The sequence below is a fragment of the Pseudonaja textilis genome, chromosome 1, assembly GCF_049901715.1.
Source record: "Pseudonaja textilis isolate UNSWEBS1 chromosome 1, rPseTex1.2, whole genome shotgun sequence".
NCBI classification, from domain to species: Eukaryota; Metazoa; Chordata; class Lepidosauria; order Squamata; family Elapidae; genus Pseudonaja; species Pseudonaja textilis.
In genome coordinates this window covers 162331859-162348188 of record NC_141990.1, presented here as the reverse complement: position 1 = coordinate 162348188, position 16330 = coordinate 162331859, and the positions used below count along the sequence as shown (strand labels likewise).

General features: G+C 37.0%; 1 protein-coding gene across 3 annotated transcripts in view; it reads left to right on the top strand.

Moving 5' to 3' along the window:
• The window catches only part of VWC2L (von Willebrand factor C domain containing 2 like), a 130540-nt gene extending 120140 nt beyond the window's left edge, over positions 1 to 10400 (top strand). For 2 of the 3 annotated variants that reach the window (XM_087919618.1, XM_026707823.2), the window contains one exon: positions 6188 to 8168. In XM_087919618.1, the coding sequence (XP_087775744.1) occupies positions 6188 to 6376 (189 nt within the window). In that variant the 3' untranslated portion in view covers positions 6377 to 8168. Of the gene's footprint in view, positions 1 to 6187; positions 8169 to 9002 lie in introns of those variants that run through there. The other variant, XR_015740693.1, reaches the window with a different exon arrangement.
• Positions 10401 to 16330: the final 5930 nt, after the last annotated feature.

Genomic DNA, 16330 nt, shown 5'->3' with positions numbered 1-16330 from the left:
CGTGTATAGGGTGAGCATGTCCAGAAAATGGATGAACTCGTGCATGGGCTGAATACATCTACTGAAATATGTACATCATTATTTGATTGACATAGCATAAATGGAGCCATTTGTTTTCCACCCTGCGCCTAAATAAACCATGGGTTATCACTATCCTCATTTGGATCAGTTGGGTTCTTTCAAAGACAATCTGCCTCAGATTCCTTAGTTAGGAATAAAATTTAGGGAGATCATTGTCAGAAAACAGGCAAGATAAATATGCAATAGCAGTAGTTAATTCATTGATTAGTCTTGCAACTTCATCATTAAAAAAATGAAATATAGCACATAGCCTAATTTGAGAAAAAGATAGGAAAAAATGATAAAATACTACATATGTGATAATACAAAGAGTCTATAACCAGATAAATGAATCTCCTTTACAAGGCACTCCAATATATTCAATATCAGATTCTTAGAGTCATAGCCTTAGCAGTTCTGCGTACAATATGTACATTTAAGTCCAAGAAAATGTGTAGTTTGGATCCCAGTGGGCTGTTTTTTCCAATAGGGATGATAAGTATTAAAGCTTAATGGGGGCATATAATTTACAGTCAAACAAAATATGAGAAATATTTTCAATGATTGGAATACCACATATGCAGGTTCTCTCATAATATGGGAAATAGTGGAAATGCCCATATTTCACCATAGAGTCCAACAATTCCAATCTTGCTTTTAAACAGGCTCTTTTTAAAATTTGTGTCAGACTTAACGAAATGCATTTTTCAGATTGAAAAATAGTTTTATTCTTAGCCAGCCAACCGAGGGATATATTTTTAGCCAATAATCCCATATCAGTTTTAGCACTAATAACTAGGATTCTTTGTTTAAAAATTTCCCTTGCCTGGAAGGTCATTGACAGTAGATGCTAGATAGAAAACCCATGTTGTGAAATAATTTTGGAAAGTTGTCTGGTTCAGGAGTTGAGCTGGGCCATGCTTATCTATTCTGTTATGCCTATTTTGGGGAGGCTGTCAGGGTCCATTGAATGGATTCTCTGCCAATATGAGAAAAAAAAATTATTAAATGACTATGAAAGGAATGGATATCTATATCTGCTCTGACCATCATTTCCCAGTATGCTGCTTAAAAATAGGTCTGAACTTGGGGATTGACCTATTTTCCAAAGCATCTGAAGTCAACACAAGTAATGGGTAGAAGATCATTAAAAAGAGATCTAACAGAACCAAGAAGAAATTTTCTGACAATGAGAACAATTAATCATTGAAATGTGGGTGCTCCATTACTGAAGGTTTTCAAGAAAAGATTGGACAGTCATTTGACCCAAGTAGTATAGGGTCCCTTCCAACTTGGTTATTCTATATTCTGTGTTCTAATAGTTCCCCATTTATCTGCCAATTACATTTTCACTAAATACCATCATTAAATTTGAAATTTATTGAAGCTTAACAAATTAAGTATACAGTAGATATTTAGCCTTTGCAGCGGTCTTCTCAAGCCTATTTAGGAATACACCATTAGTATCTTGAGCCATGGTGGCAGTGGTTAGAATGCAGGACTGCAAGCTACTTCTGCTGACTGCTGGCTACAGTTCAGCAGTTCAATTCTCAATGGCTCAAGGTTGACTTAGCCTTTCATCCTTCCATGGTGGGTAACATGAGGTCCCAGATTGTTGGGGGCAATAGGCTGACTCTGTAAACTGCTTAGAGAGGGCTGTAAAGCACTGTGAAGCGGTATATAAGTCTAACTGCTATAACTATCATGTCATCAGCACATAAAAAGATATTAATAAATTCATCTGGATCTTCGGCATATGAATGTCTGTAGCATATAAGAATCCTGGTAAATCATTGGCATGGAAATTAACAAGCATTGGGGTTAGGATACAATCCCGTCTAACACCATGTTATATGTGGGTACACAACCATTTATACCCATATGGACTTTCAAATGGGTGTTTGAGTAGAAGGCCTTAATAAAGAATAAGTATCCTGGTTTCATATTTAAGATGGCCAATTTCACACACATAATATTTCTATTTATAGAATCAAAAGCCTAGGATCTATAAATGCCATAGTTTCTTGCTATTGGTAATTGCTTTGTTATGAGATGTTTTAAAGTAAAACTATTACCGGTATCTGAGTACAGCTTGTTCACTAAGAGGTTTCTTTCCATTACCCAGTCTCTTGTTTTTCATTCATTTTAGCCACAATTTTATTAATAAGGTTTTATTGCTCTATAGTTTGGGGTCACCTTTGTCACCCTATTTTATATAGGGGGCGTATAATGGTAACTTCCCATCCAATTATAATACAGCCTGTGTTATTTATATGGGTGAACAGCCCTGATTTCTAATAGAGGCCAGTGATTGGGGGAAGATTTTGAACAGCTAAAGTATTGAACATCTGTTTGTGTGAGAGGCCCTGGTTAGGATCAGGAAATAGATCTGCATTAAAATCTTCCTAAATTGAGACTGAAATAAGAATATCAAATTGAAATGTATGTTCCTTTAATAAACTTGATACCATACTCCAGAAGAAGTCCCTTTCACTGAAACTTCCAGATCTGACCATGTTTTAACTTTAATAGGAGGCATTTTGAAAGGCTATGCATTTTTTGTAGTTATGCTGGATTTTTTAGCATTTTTTTCTAAGGCCTGGCACATTTGCTGCCCTCAATAACTTTCATCTACATAATCAGAATCAAACCAATCTGAATTTATTTGCTGATGATTTCTAGTAGGAAGTTTGTCTATTAATTTTTTTCACAGTGAACAACAAAGATTGCATATTGGTGGTCAAGATTTTACCTGAATCTTGAGTATGGGAGGAAATTGAGTTTTCTCCAAGTCTGGGCCTGTATATGCAATGCCATGATACCAATCTTGACCCGATTAAGCTTTCTGTTGTACATCACTTCTAATAAGAGGTTAGCTAATAACCTCTTATCATGGGGCATGTATAACCTAGTATCAGATCTGCCTTAAAAATGGACTTTGATGATGGTCGTTATCCTCCCTCACATGGGCTTGGATGTGTAACACATGTAATCTAAAACGCTGGTGGAGTTTCCTGAATGGTATGTAAAAGAATATATAAAATCAGTTCTTTACTACCTAAAATATGGAGACTATATTAACAAATCAAGGAGACCAATTGTGAACCTGTGGTGTTTCTTTTGGTGCCTCTAGCAAGCCAGGAGGGATCATTAATTAGACAATCTTCCGTAATAACACCCATGAGTAAAATGTTGGAAGGAAGCCCCCACTCTGGCATTTAAGTCTCCTGTGAGAATTACAGTGGTTTTAGAGTGAGTTTATCACTGTCTTTTCTAGATTTTCCCACATATTAGGAGAAAAGTGAGGAGATGTGTGCAGTGGAAGATAAAGTAGAACTATTTCAGAGAATTTATAAGAAAATTTGACAACTAGATGGGAAAGTTTGAGTTCCTGTTCTTGCCAGCCCTTGGCAAGAGTAGTAGTCCTCCTGATGCCTCCCCTTAGTCTTAAATTTCTTTGCAGGAATAATCCAGGAACTAAAGCCTGGTAATTGAATCTTCTCTTCATTTGTAATCAACCGTAACTGCGAAAGGGACCTTGGAGTCTTAGTGGATGATCACTTGAAATATGAGCCAGCAGTGTGCAGCAGTAGCCAAAAATGCTAATACAATCCTTGGTTGTATAAACAGAAGCATAGATTCAAGATCATGTGAAGTATTAGTGCCATTTTATAAATATCTAGTAAGTCCACACCTGGAATACTGCAACCAATTTTGGTTATCATATTACGAAAAAGATGTTCAGGCTTTGGAAAAAGTTCAGAGAAGAGCAACTAAGATGATCAAATGCCTGGAGACTAAAACATATGAAGAATGGCTGCAGGATTTGGGTTTGGTTAATCTAAAGAAAAGAAAAATTAGGGATGACATGACAGCAGTATACCAGTACTTGAGGTGCTGCCACAAAGAAGAGGGGGTCAAATTATTCTCCAAAGCACCAGAGGGCAGGGCAAGAAACAATAGTTGGAAACTGATTAGTAAGAGAGAAGCAATCTGGAATTAAGGAGAAACTTCCTAACAGTGAGGACAATTAACCAGTGGAAGAGCTTGCCTCCAGAAATCATGGGTGCTCCAATACTGGGTGTTTTTAAGAAGAGTCTAGACAGCCACCTATCTGAAATGGTACAGGACTAGAAACCTCCAAGATCCCTTCCAGCTTCTATTCTATTCTATTCTATTCTATTCTATTCTATTCTATTCTATTCTATTCTATTCTATTCTATTCTATTCTATTCTATTCTACTCTACTCTATTCTACTCTATTCTATTCTATTCTATTCTCTGTTCTAAAATAGTATATATTCATTCATTCAATCAATCAATCATTCATTCAAGACTCTTGCTATAAAGTCAAAATTGGAGAGAATCTCCATCAAGTCCCCATCTGTTGCTCTATTCTGCCAGCCAACCATGTTCCAAGTCAGTAGTTGGTTGGAACCTTTGTGCTTAAAGTTAGTGGGATGGTTCAAAGGGATTGGAATTTTGGGTTGAAGCCCAGGAGTTTTCAGTCATTCCACTGAAGCAGAGGTGGTATTCAGCAGGTTCTGACCAGTAGCAGAAATTTTGAGTAGTTCAGAGAACCGGCAAATGCCACATCTGACTGGAGATTTTACAGTATCCTTCTCCTGCCATGCCCACCAAGCCATGTCCACAGAACCAGTAGTAAAAAAATTGGAATCCTACCACTGCACTGAAGGGATATTCTCCAAAATTATTTCAGTGTCAAAAAACAACACATTGGTATGACACTTGTCCACTTTACCACAGCCTTGCTGTTTGTTGCATGAGCTCCAGAGAATTTTGAGGGAGGTGGTGACAATTTGAATGAGGTGATTTTGCTGGTTGGCAACTCAGAATAGTACCAATGCTCAGAGGGGGAGCTTATCTCTGGTTAAAAGCATTGAGCTAGGGCCTTGTAATTCAACAGGATTTTGGCTACAGTTTGCTTCCTCTTGTCTGGAACAGGAACAATAAGATCACTTTTATTTCTTTTCCTTGCACTTTCTATAGCGAATGATTTTATCAAGCAATAAAGGAGTAAGGTGGAAATTAATCCCACTGCCTCTTTTCCCATGGCAGAAATGATAAAAATACAGTCTCCAGTAAAAACAATAAAATTGCCAGTCTCCAGCAGGAGGGTAAAGCAGATGAAATATAGAGTAAAATGGGATAAAATAAAAGAGCTTGTGAAAAAATTGAAACAAGAAAGGCTTCAGAGGTTGCTCCTTACAACAGATGCTGCCTCGTATGCCATCTTTTCTTCTCCCTATATGCAATAAATATATTTGTGTTTTCATCTGCAAACATAAAAGTAGACAGGGAAAAAAGATATTCAAATAACTAAAAGCTCACCAAAGCCCATCATACTCTAGGCCCGTGATGGTGAACCTATGGCATACGTGCCAGTGGTGGCACATAGAGCCCTCTCTCTGGGCACGTGAGCTGTTGCCCCAGCTCAACTCTGCTGCGCATGCGCACGTCACCTCCCACCAGCCAGCTAGTCTTTGGGTCTCTGCCGCACATACGCGGGGGCAGGGTGCATGCACAGGGTCACACGGGCATGTGCAGGGGATGCAAGGGGTCATATGTGCATGTGCTGGGTGAGGGGGGTTGTGCATGCATCCGTGGAGGCGGGGCACAAGTGGAGGGCGCACGCGTGCTTTGGGCACTAGGTACCGAAAAGGTTAGTCATCACTGGGCATTAAAGTACTTAGGTGAGTGTCTGTTAGGTACTAAGAATACCAAAATGGAGGATGAAAAAGGATTGCTGTTTGAATCATCTATATATATGAAACAGCTTTGAAAATATCATATGTTGATTTTTCTGTTTTTCCCATTTTTATTAAGACATTGGTCTTTGTACATGGAATGAAATTATTATTTTTCTCTGTATGTTACATCATGAATACAGTATTTACTGAGAGTATTTCTATTCTCAGTAAAAGAGCACAAAGTTCGTGGACAATAACATTATAAGTAAAGCCATTTTAAATCTGGGTTTCAATCTTTGTGATGGCTGCAGTGGAATTAAAAATGTTAAGTTTGGATGGACTATGCCCAATGTAATCAAGACCATGTTCTCCAATCTGGTTAATCATTTAATCTACTTATGTATATACATTTGCAGGTCCAAACTGCTTTGCAGGAACCACCATCATTCCGGCTGGCATCGAAGTCAAAGTGGATGAGTGTAACATCTGTCACTGCCATCACGGGGACTGGTGGAAACCTGCCCAGTGCTCCAAACGTGAATGTCAAGGCAAGCCGACTGCATAGGGCAAAGCTCCCAGCAATGATATTTGCGTACCCATTGTGACAGTTTTCCAAGCTGAATCTGCCAGCTGCAGTTGGTTCACCAGCAAAATCTTTTAGGGTTAAATAAGACAATTTTAACTGTGAGCTTGTTCTCTTCCTCTCTTTTCCTCTCTGAAAAAAAATATATGTAGCTTGACATTAGAGCAAGCAACACAGGTTGGTAAGTTAGCTTAGGAATGGAATGTTTTACAGAGCTTCTTCTGGTGATTGTTTATGTTTTCTCCACCACGTGGAGATAATTGAAAAGAAAAATGTATGCTATAATTTCGAAAGAAAACAAGCTAAAGCCAACCAGTGTGAGCAGTCAATATTCATGAAAGAGATTATACAACCTAAGAAAACCAAACTCTTAAGATCATCACTCAACAACACATACCCGTGTCAATCTGTTACATTATCATTTTTCCCACCTCTTTGGTCCTAGGCAAGGAGGAAAAAAACTGCAGCTTCCTAGAGATTTGCCTTTCCCTAATCCATCAGACTAAATATGCCTATTCGGGTTAATTTTAGTGACAATTACTGCCCTCTTTGCTCTCTCGCCATCTTTGAATAATCTCAGCATGAATGTAGAAATCAACTGGTTCTTAAGAGATAATATGTGCATCTCTACTGGAAGAAATCATCTGACACAGAGTTGCAATTCATGACTATCCAAGTGTTAACTATCAGCACAAATATATTTTAAAACATTTAATGCTGAATAACATTCCTATAAATCTGATGGGGTGGAGGAAATCACACAAAAGATTCATTTGACCAGGTTGTCTGGAAATCAAAATATAATGTAATCCTGTTTTTTTTTTTTTTTTTTGGCTCAAGAGTCCAAAGAAAATTAACTGTGCAAGTTTCCTGAATTAAATTTGTGTTTTTCATTTTTCTTTTCAGTGTTTATTTCTAATTCCAATGAAGAAGTCCTCCTTGCTTGAGCTTAAAAGTGCATATATTTGGGGCTAAATTAAGAGGGAGAAGTTTTTTGTCCATTGCTCCATTTCTTCTTAGGTAAAATATATTATGAAAGAAACATCATGTTCCAAATCTATTTTTAATTTTGCAGTTTCTTGGATAAGATTGAAATCATTTCCTACACAATCTTTTTAGACATTAGTATAAATATGTTCCATGGAAGAACATTGTGTTAACTGGAAAATGACTGAAACACCAAGGTCCCAGAAATATGTATTATGTATGGAAAATTTGCACCTACCATCAACCATTTTATTGGGTAGGCAAAATGAGTTATTCCCCGTTTCTGCAAGATTTCCCAAGATTTGGGTTCTATTTGTATCAGTCAGAATTTATTAAGGAACCTAATAATTAGCACTATCGTTGGCCTTTCTCTTCAGTCCATTCTTTCCTTGCTTCCTTGGCCTTCTTTTAGTCTGGCCCTCCTAATATTGATAAATTAGCTCTGCTTTTGTCCCCGAGCTCCCTCTCTCAGAGGAATGAAAGTCATGCAGTTTTGACATTTCTCCTATTGGAGGAAAAGGCAGCTTTTGGCTTTGGATGGCTCATCAGCTACATTTTTTTTCCAAATTCTTCTATTCTCCTCCAAGAAGCATCTAGAACTTTCTATCACCTTCTGGGATCTACTTACCTTTTTCACAGTAAGGTGATCCCGTGAAATGATGTAGCTGCTTGAAAGAGTTGTCAACAGGTTTTATGAGACCATCTCTGTGTGCACCAAAGCACTTTCCCCCCTTCAAATCTGAAGCCCTGCACAACCCTGGGTTTTTTTTTTCTTCTGTTACTTTGCAAACCAATCTGAACAATTTAAAAAACTATCAGTCTTATTTTTTAAAAAAATCCTGTGGTAAATGCACCAGCTCTGAATGCTAGTGTAAATAACACTGATTAAATGCTTTATGAAGTAAACAAAAAAACCATGTCAGTTCAGATTGACTTCTATCAGATTGACTTCTATCCTTTTTATCACATTTTATATATTGCAAGTTTTGCTTAATATGGGGAAAGCCTTTTACCTTTCTAATCTCACCTCAATGGATTTGTCTAGAGAAGTTATGCTGCATTATTTACTTACTTGTTTGTTTATTTTCTGTGTATTGAATTTTAAGGATATCATTCATTACATTTGGAAAACATGGATAATCGCACTTTCTTTTATGTCCTATATGAAAGCCAAATATGCTAATATTTTCCCTACATTTAGAGTTCATTAATTAAAATAAGTTGGTTTTATTAAAAGTCTTGTGCTGTGCTCTTAAGGGTTAGGGTTATTCTCTTTTTTTCCATGTTCTTGGGATCAGTTTGGAAGGTGTAGTGAGCTACTAAGAATTAACAGATTAACAGTTGGAAGGGACCTTGTAGGTCATCTAGTCCAACCCCCCCAAATATTACTCTTCATTTCCAGTTCTTTTACACTACAAATAATGGATAGACTGTGTTGTTCAAACTGCTATGAATAATAGCTATGTCATATGTCTGTACATAAATGTCTTGCTTGATAGAAAAAAATTACTCATGGCTGACTCTCAAGCATAGAGAGCATAGTTGCAACTAATCAAAAAGGTATGCTGCAGTTTACAAATGTTGGTCAAGTATACTGATTATTCTGACATAGTTTATATATATTTTTTTCCTCATTATGCTTCTCTGGCATGGAAATGAAGGTGACCTCAAGTGTTCTCCCATTCAGTTACTGACCAGACACTATCCGCACAGTTCCAGCACAGACACTCCAGCATGAGCCTTCAGATCATACCCTGAATGAAAAGGCACAAAGAAAATTCAACAGGTAACCTGTTAGAATGGATGGAGAAGCTGACGGTCATTTTGCACTGCTTCTTTTAGCTACAGTCCTTTGGGTACTCTGGACTACAAATTCCTATCCTCCTAAACCATTGGTCACTAATAAGAGCTTGCTAGAATACTAGAAGGACTGAATAAACATTGCTTACTACAAGTTCTGGAGCTCAGGAAGTTTCCCAAGCACGTGCATCTGAAAATTGTACCTGTTCCATAGAGGTCAATCCTATGCATAATGAGGCTCCAGAAATTTGTATATACATATACATGACATAGCATAGGGCCAGATCATTATGTTGATATAATTTGATCTACCTGTTTTAAATAAAGCTGTGCTGTACCCTACTTGCTTGGAGATCAGATTAAGTACTTCAACTGCTAAAGAAACAGGGGGAACTGTGTTCTTCATAAAGAGAATATCTGTCAGATTTTTTACACCTCTAAACAATAGTGTGCCTGAAAACTAGTGAAAACAAAACACGCTACTGTAAAAAAAAAGACTCTAGAAAACAAATTTGAAAAATATATTATTAAAAATATTTTGTTAAATATAAAATACTATCCAGCAAATGTCTCCTGTGTTCTCCTTTGCACTACACCAGCAGGCTTCCCTTTTCAATTTCAAATATGTTCTGTGGGAAAAACCCTCACTTAAGTAAAGAACCAAAACATTTGGAGATAGTGGCAACACAATGCATTATATTAGTATGCACAACTATAGTAATCCCTGGACCTTCATCAAAAGAATGTGAAGAGCCGCAATCCCACCCCCGCCATCAAGGTTACAGGTTATACCCACTTAAGAAAAAGTACATGGGGTTTACAAGATCAACATAAGTTATATAGCAACCTTTATTGTAGGAAAGTCGGATCTGATGAACATGGAATGACCTTGGAAAGAAGAATTAAATGGCAACCTGCCAACAGTGGAGAGAACATTTCTTTGGCTAGACAGAAAATTCACCTGCCATAATTTTGCTATGTTTAGTAGCATTCACAGTATGCTTTCTGAGAGTGTCAGAAATAATTTGATTGGATGGTGCGGGACTCCAGGGGAAATACTGTAGGTGGTCCATTACTGTTTATCTTCTTCAAACCCCAGTGTATTATACTTGAAGTATTCTTTTATTTGGACAGCAATCACCAAATATTTATTTCCAGGCTTTATTAGTGTAATCATACAATATGCTTTATGTCAGGCTGTTTATGAGTATAAAATCTGCTGCAGGTGGGACTCTGAAGTAAGAGTATATAAAGTGATACCAATGCCTGATTTCTGCAAAGATTTTATGTCTATTAAGTTTTCATTTTAGAAAATGGTAAGCTAAAATGTTTCAAGACATTTCTAGAACAGTATTCACAAAACATGCCTCTATTTCCACACACACACACATACCTGGATTTTTGTAAATAAAAATGGTGGGTGGTTGCAACTAAGTACTTGCCTGGCACATGTGACCTGTTTATTTGTTCACAAAAGCAAACATGATAATGATCTGGAGTGGCAGGGCGTAGTAAGGGGCAGAAGGCAAGTTTCTGAAATTGGCTTAGATCTCTGACTCTTTGATGGCCATTCTGTGAAAGTAGCTTTGATATGCTCTCAAAATTCTAACTGTGCCATCATTCATCATTCAGGTCAGTGAAGGACTCCATCCAAAATATTTTATTATTTGAATATATATTCCAATTGGTCTTTTTTTAAGCTAGAATGAATGATTTTGGTCCCTCCACACATTGCTTTTGCAGAACTGAGGGTCCTACTCTATGAACCACAAATTAAATCACATGTTACCCATAGTCATCTCTTCCATCTAGTTTGGCCTGGTTGAAATGAGACTTTTGAATCAGTTTTCCATTCAGCTAAATTTCTAGAAAGACAGTGTTTCAAAATCTCATAAACCTGCTTCCAAAGGTATTTGAAAATGGGAACCAACCCCCTCACTTCTATGTGAGTGTAGTGCTTTAGCAGAGCAAAACTAATTGTAGTTGCTTGGTAAGGTGCTAATCACCATTAGACAGCTTTTAGGAAGAAGTCAAATACTACAAAGTTGATCCAAACTTCTGTACCTGCTTATATTCAGCTGAGCTACAGGGGAACAATACCATGAACAACCCCTCTCAAGGACACTCAATAGGGTATTCAAATAAATAACCTAGCTTAAAACAAAACTTCCTTAAGACTTTAAAAAGCCTTTTCAGCTTTCTTAACTCATATGCTTTGGCCCAAGTCTAAAAACATTACTGCAATAATTTTTGATGTGAATTAGCTGGAGCTTCCTTCCCAAAACCAATGCAAAGTGTTGATTCTTACATGGAGTGGCCTAAACCTTGAGCCCTAGTAACCTATGTATATTTTCTATAGTATATAGACCCTCATTCTTTCTACTGAACAATTACAGATCCTCATGTTGGAAGAAATTTCCTGTGTTCGTTTCCTAGCTGGGAAGCAGTAACTGATGCTCAGTGGTGGGATTCAAACATTTTTACTACCAGCTCTGTGGGCGTGGTGTGGCTTGGTGGGCATGGCAGGAGAAGGATACTGCAAAATCTCATTCTTTCCCTACCCCCACTAACCTGCTTTCCAGCTCCGTTCTCCTTTGCAGGGCAACAAAACAAGACCCAGCCTATCAGGTGGGACTCGGGAGGCAGAGAATCGATGGGGGAGGGGTCAGTCAGAGGTGCGATATGCGGATCTCCAAACTACTCAAAATTTCTGCTACCGGTTCTCCAGAACTTGTCAGAACCTGCTGAATACCACCTCTGCTAATGCTGAGAAGAAATAGACATAGAAGCCACCTGCCAGAAAAGGGATCTTTTAATTTAGGAAGGCAAGAAAAGTAGTGACACAGCTAGAGTTTCTAGTTTCTATTCTCTGATTCTCTATTCTCTTCTGATTCTCCTTATCTTAATGGCTGTACTTAAGTGTTTATATTGTCAACTCTGTTAGTAGGGCTGCTCTAAGTTTTTTCTTTCAGCTGGTGATTCTTGGTTTTCTTAAAGGGGGAAGGGCTGGCTTAAGTTTCTTGGCACTGTTTTCTGAGGTTTTTGGTGCTGTGATGTTTCTGGCACTGTCCTTTTGGTGTACTTCCTGCACCCATAAATGAAAATAAGAAAAGGAAAGCAAGATTTAATAACATCAAATCATTCGGCTTTGTACTGTATATCTTCAACAGAGAGCAAAACAAGCAGTATCTTTTTATCCCAGTTGTAAAATATTGTGAATATGTTCTTTTCTCTGGCCATGTATATAGCTGCTTTTCTGCCTTGACACTTGGCTGTTCTAATGGTATGTGGTGTGGGGTGAACAATACACAACTATGCTATCCAACTAAATTAAAGCTATGAAAATTGGCTGGCTTTGCCTTCTGGTGAAGACTTGGCCAGCAGCAGACACATCCAGAGAATCTCCTCTCTCTGGACTGTCGTTTTTCCAATTTAACAGAAGAAACAGGTTCCCTTTTGTTTATTTGACTCTCTGGGATTAAGGAGAGTCTCAGAATCATCCTTCAAGATCCTCTGATAACAGCAACATCCTGCAAGCTGTTTTAGAAGTCAAGCTTTGAAGATAACTGGTGAGCTGAAGCTGGGAAGCTTAATTCGATTATTACCTTTTTCATTCCAACTTTTACAGAAGAAAAAAACCAAACAAATTAATCCTGGTCTCTGATATTGGTCTCAATCTAAACATCTTCTCATTTCATTTCAATTATTGCAAATATATTTCTTAAACATTAATATTTCTTTTAAAAATTGGAATAACAATATGCACTCACCTAATAAAAATTATCAATGTCCCTCCTTCCTCTCAATAATCTATATAACCTTATTAACTGACTAATTTATTATTACAAATACTTTTATTGTTACCTTTTCCAAAATACTCTTTTCTCATTTAAATAGTTCTTTTATCTGTCAGATTTGCAATTTCATTGCATATTCTTTCCATAAATTCTAAATTAATACAAGCTTTAACACAAGAGAAAAAAAAACATGTCCCCTCCCCTCCACTTTTACTAATTTGAGTGTATCGCCTCAGTGGTTAAAATATACCTTAATTCCCTCATCTTAATTCCCAATAAACATTTACTTTTAACTAATTATAATAGTCATTCCCTAAAAAAACCCTACATAACGTTATGTATGTTTTTAGTCAGATTCCGCAATGTATTTTTCCCCTTTAATTTCATAGAATTTATTTATAGTTTCAAAACCAAGATAAGAAAAAAAAAATAGTCCATTAAACTAATCTTGGTCACTGATATTAATCTCATTTTTAAACATCCTCATAGTTCATTTCAATTATTTGAATTTATTTAATAAACATTAACATTTCTTTTAAAGATAAAAATAAAAATATACATTCACCTAGTAAAGAATATCAGTGTCCATCCCTCCTTTGATAATCTATATTTCCCTATTTTCTAAATATTTTGTAATTGCAAATGTATTATTACCCCTCATCTCCATGTGGATACAATTCCCATATTTATTTCCTACTCCTGTTTCTCACTACCTCTCTTCCCCTTCATTTTCCCATCTTTTCTTTCAGTGTGTCCCTCTCCCTCTTTGTCTTCCTTTCCCCGTTTCTGCTGTTCCTTTCTACCTTTCCTAATTTCACAGGTACTCCCCTTTTTAGTTACCTTCTTGAATCTCAAATTTTTAACCCCCCTTTTCCCTCTTCTTTGTGGTGTTGTGTTAATTCTGTTTTAAGATGGCTTCTCCTTGAACTAACTCCTCCTTCTCTGAAGTTCTTTCTTCATGTTCTTCAATCACAATTTCCATAGCTTTTAAAACAAAGCCAAGTGCTTCACCTTTTTCCTGTAGTAAGTTTTTCATATTTTTAAGTTCCTGGAGAGATATCGTTGAACACTCTTATATTTTATAATCATTAAAATCCACAAAAACTTTTATTTTCCTTCTTTCTTCTTCAGGCCTCCTAGAGTCACAATTATTCCAACACTGGGTCTATACCAAAATCACCAATTGGTCCTGCAGTCAATCTTTTCTTACTTCTTTTATTCTAGTTCAACTTTCACTTTCTAGGGTTCTCGTTTTGTTTCAATATTTCTTTAACATTGTATCAACTCAAGTTCATAAAAAAACTGGATCTTTTCCCTTTTATTTTTAAATTTGAATTTTTGTCAACAAGATGGCACTCTCCGTTGTGCAAAAATTTTCACCTTTTTCCCCCTGCTTTATTATTCAGGGCTTTTTGAGCCTCAATATTCCAAAACAATCAAATCTCCAGTTTGTATATTTGCCCCCCCCGCACCTTGTTTTTTTTTTTGACACTCTTATGTCCAGCTTTAATTTATGCCTGTTTGTTGCCAAACTATTTTAATCCAATTCAGTTAAGTATCTTATTCCAACTTCTTCCTTTCCCAGTTCAAAGCCCTGTTTAGCTGTCAGTTATTTTTCTTTTTTTCCCTTTGTAATTCCGCTGCTTTTTTTTTCTTTTTTAGAAATTCATTGTTACATTAATCTCGGGATACCTTTTATTTGGTTGTTGAGCCCAATTGTCCCGGCTCACATGCTATCCACCTCTTTCTTCACTCCTGCACAAACTTAGTGCAGCTGAGTCCTCCTCTTCGGGGTGGCCATTTTAGACCACCGCTTCAGTCATCTTCGGGGTTAAAAATTGCCAAACCCAGAGAGGGAGATGCGGCTCCCTCAACCTGGCTGGTGGTTTCCCCTTTCTCCACTGCCCCTCCAAGGCAGCTTCAGCCCCTAATCACAATGATTGGGGCTCTCCGACAAAAAAGCACGGGCTGTAGCCACGGATGATCACGACCTACAGTCCGTCAGCGAGGAGGACTCAACCCAGAAGTGCATTTGAGTATATTGATCTTCCATGGTTGATAACTAGATCAGAATTTTGTCATGATGATTATTTTAATCTTTTCCCAAATTAATAGCAATGCATTTCTTATTTGGTGTCTTTGGAAGTAACTATGCATCTTGTTTTTCCCATCCCATAAAAATGCATGCCACCCTAATTGTAAGTCATGCTCTTCAATTGTCAATACTCTTTTATTTTTCAACATTACCCAATCTTTGATCCCTGTAAGGACTACTGCCGTATAATATAGTTCCTAATCTGAGCAAAACCCTCTCTTTCTGCAGGACAGCAGAAATTTTATTATAGCCTTCCCCAGATCTGCGCCTTACAATAATCCTGTCTCTGAGCTCTGCAAGCAGTTCCTTTGACCTCATGGTTTTTGCTCTGCTATGGTATGTATTGTCAGCTATGACTTCTACAGAGGCGTGTACCTCTCTACAGAAGTCACAGCTTCAAAATCATGTCCAATCAATTTAATTTACCACAGGTAGACTCCAATCAAGGTGTGGAAACATCAGCAACAATCAAAAGAACTGGGAGGCTGAACTAAATATAAAGTGTTTTTGCAAAGGATCTGAATACTATGCCAATGGGCTATTTCAGTTTTTTCTTTTTAATACATTTACAGACATCTCTAAAATTCTGTTCTCACTCTGTCATTATAGGGTACTGAATGTAGATTAATGAGAAAAAAATGAATTTCAACAATTGTAGAAAGACTGCAACATAACAAAATTGACAATTGAAATGGGTCTGAATACTTTCTGAATGCACTGTAATTGGAAAAGTACACTTTTAAAATTCTCAAAGTGATTTTATAAGGCCCCAATAAAGTAAAAAAAAAACATAGCAGAGTCAGCTTTCCTTCATTGTTTCTGCCTGAGGCAGAGGTACAGTATTTCTCTACTCTTCTTCTTGCCATTGCATTTTTCCTGCAATTTTTGATGAATGTATTATAACAGGTAATTTAGCATAAGTGGTATTATTGTGCTGGAGAGGAGATGCTTTCCTTCTGCTAAAAGGCAGCTGGACAGAAGAAAAGTGAAGAGTTAGTAGTTAGAATAAGAGGCAACATGTAACTAGTCCAAGATAACTGTGTCTAGCATTTACTCTTATTCATCTCCCTAAACAATTAAAAAATACAGTTCTTTCATTTAAGTCAGAAGATGAGAGAGTGGAAATACAGTGTAGAATTTATGAAATAGAATGTTATTGTTTCAAAGCATTGTCCATACTGCCCGGGGCTGGAAGAAATCCAATATCTGTAAGGCTACAGGTTCTTTATAGAAATATTGATTCTTGTGCCTTGTAAGATGACATACATGTCCAGAGAATGTCAATGCTTCAATTAAA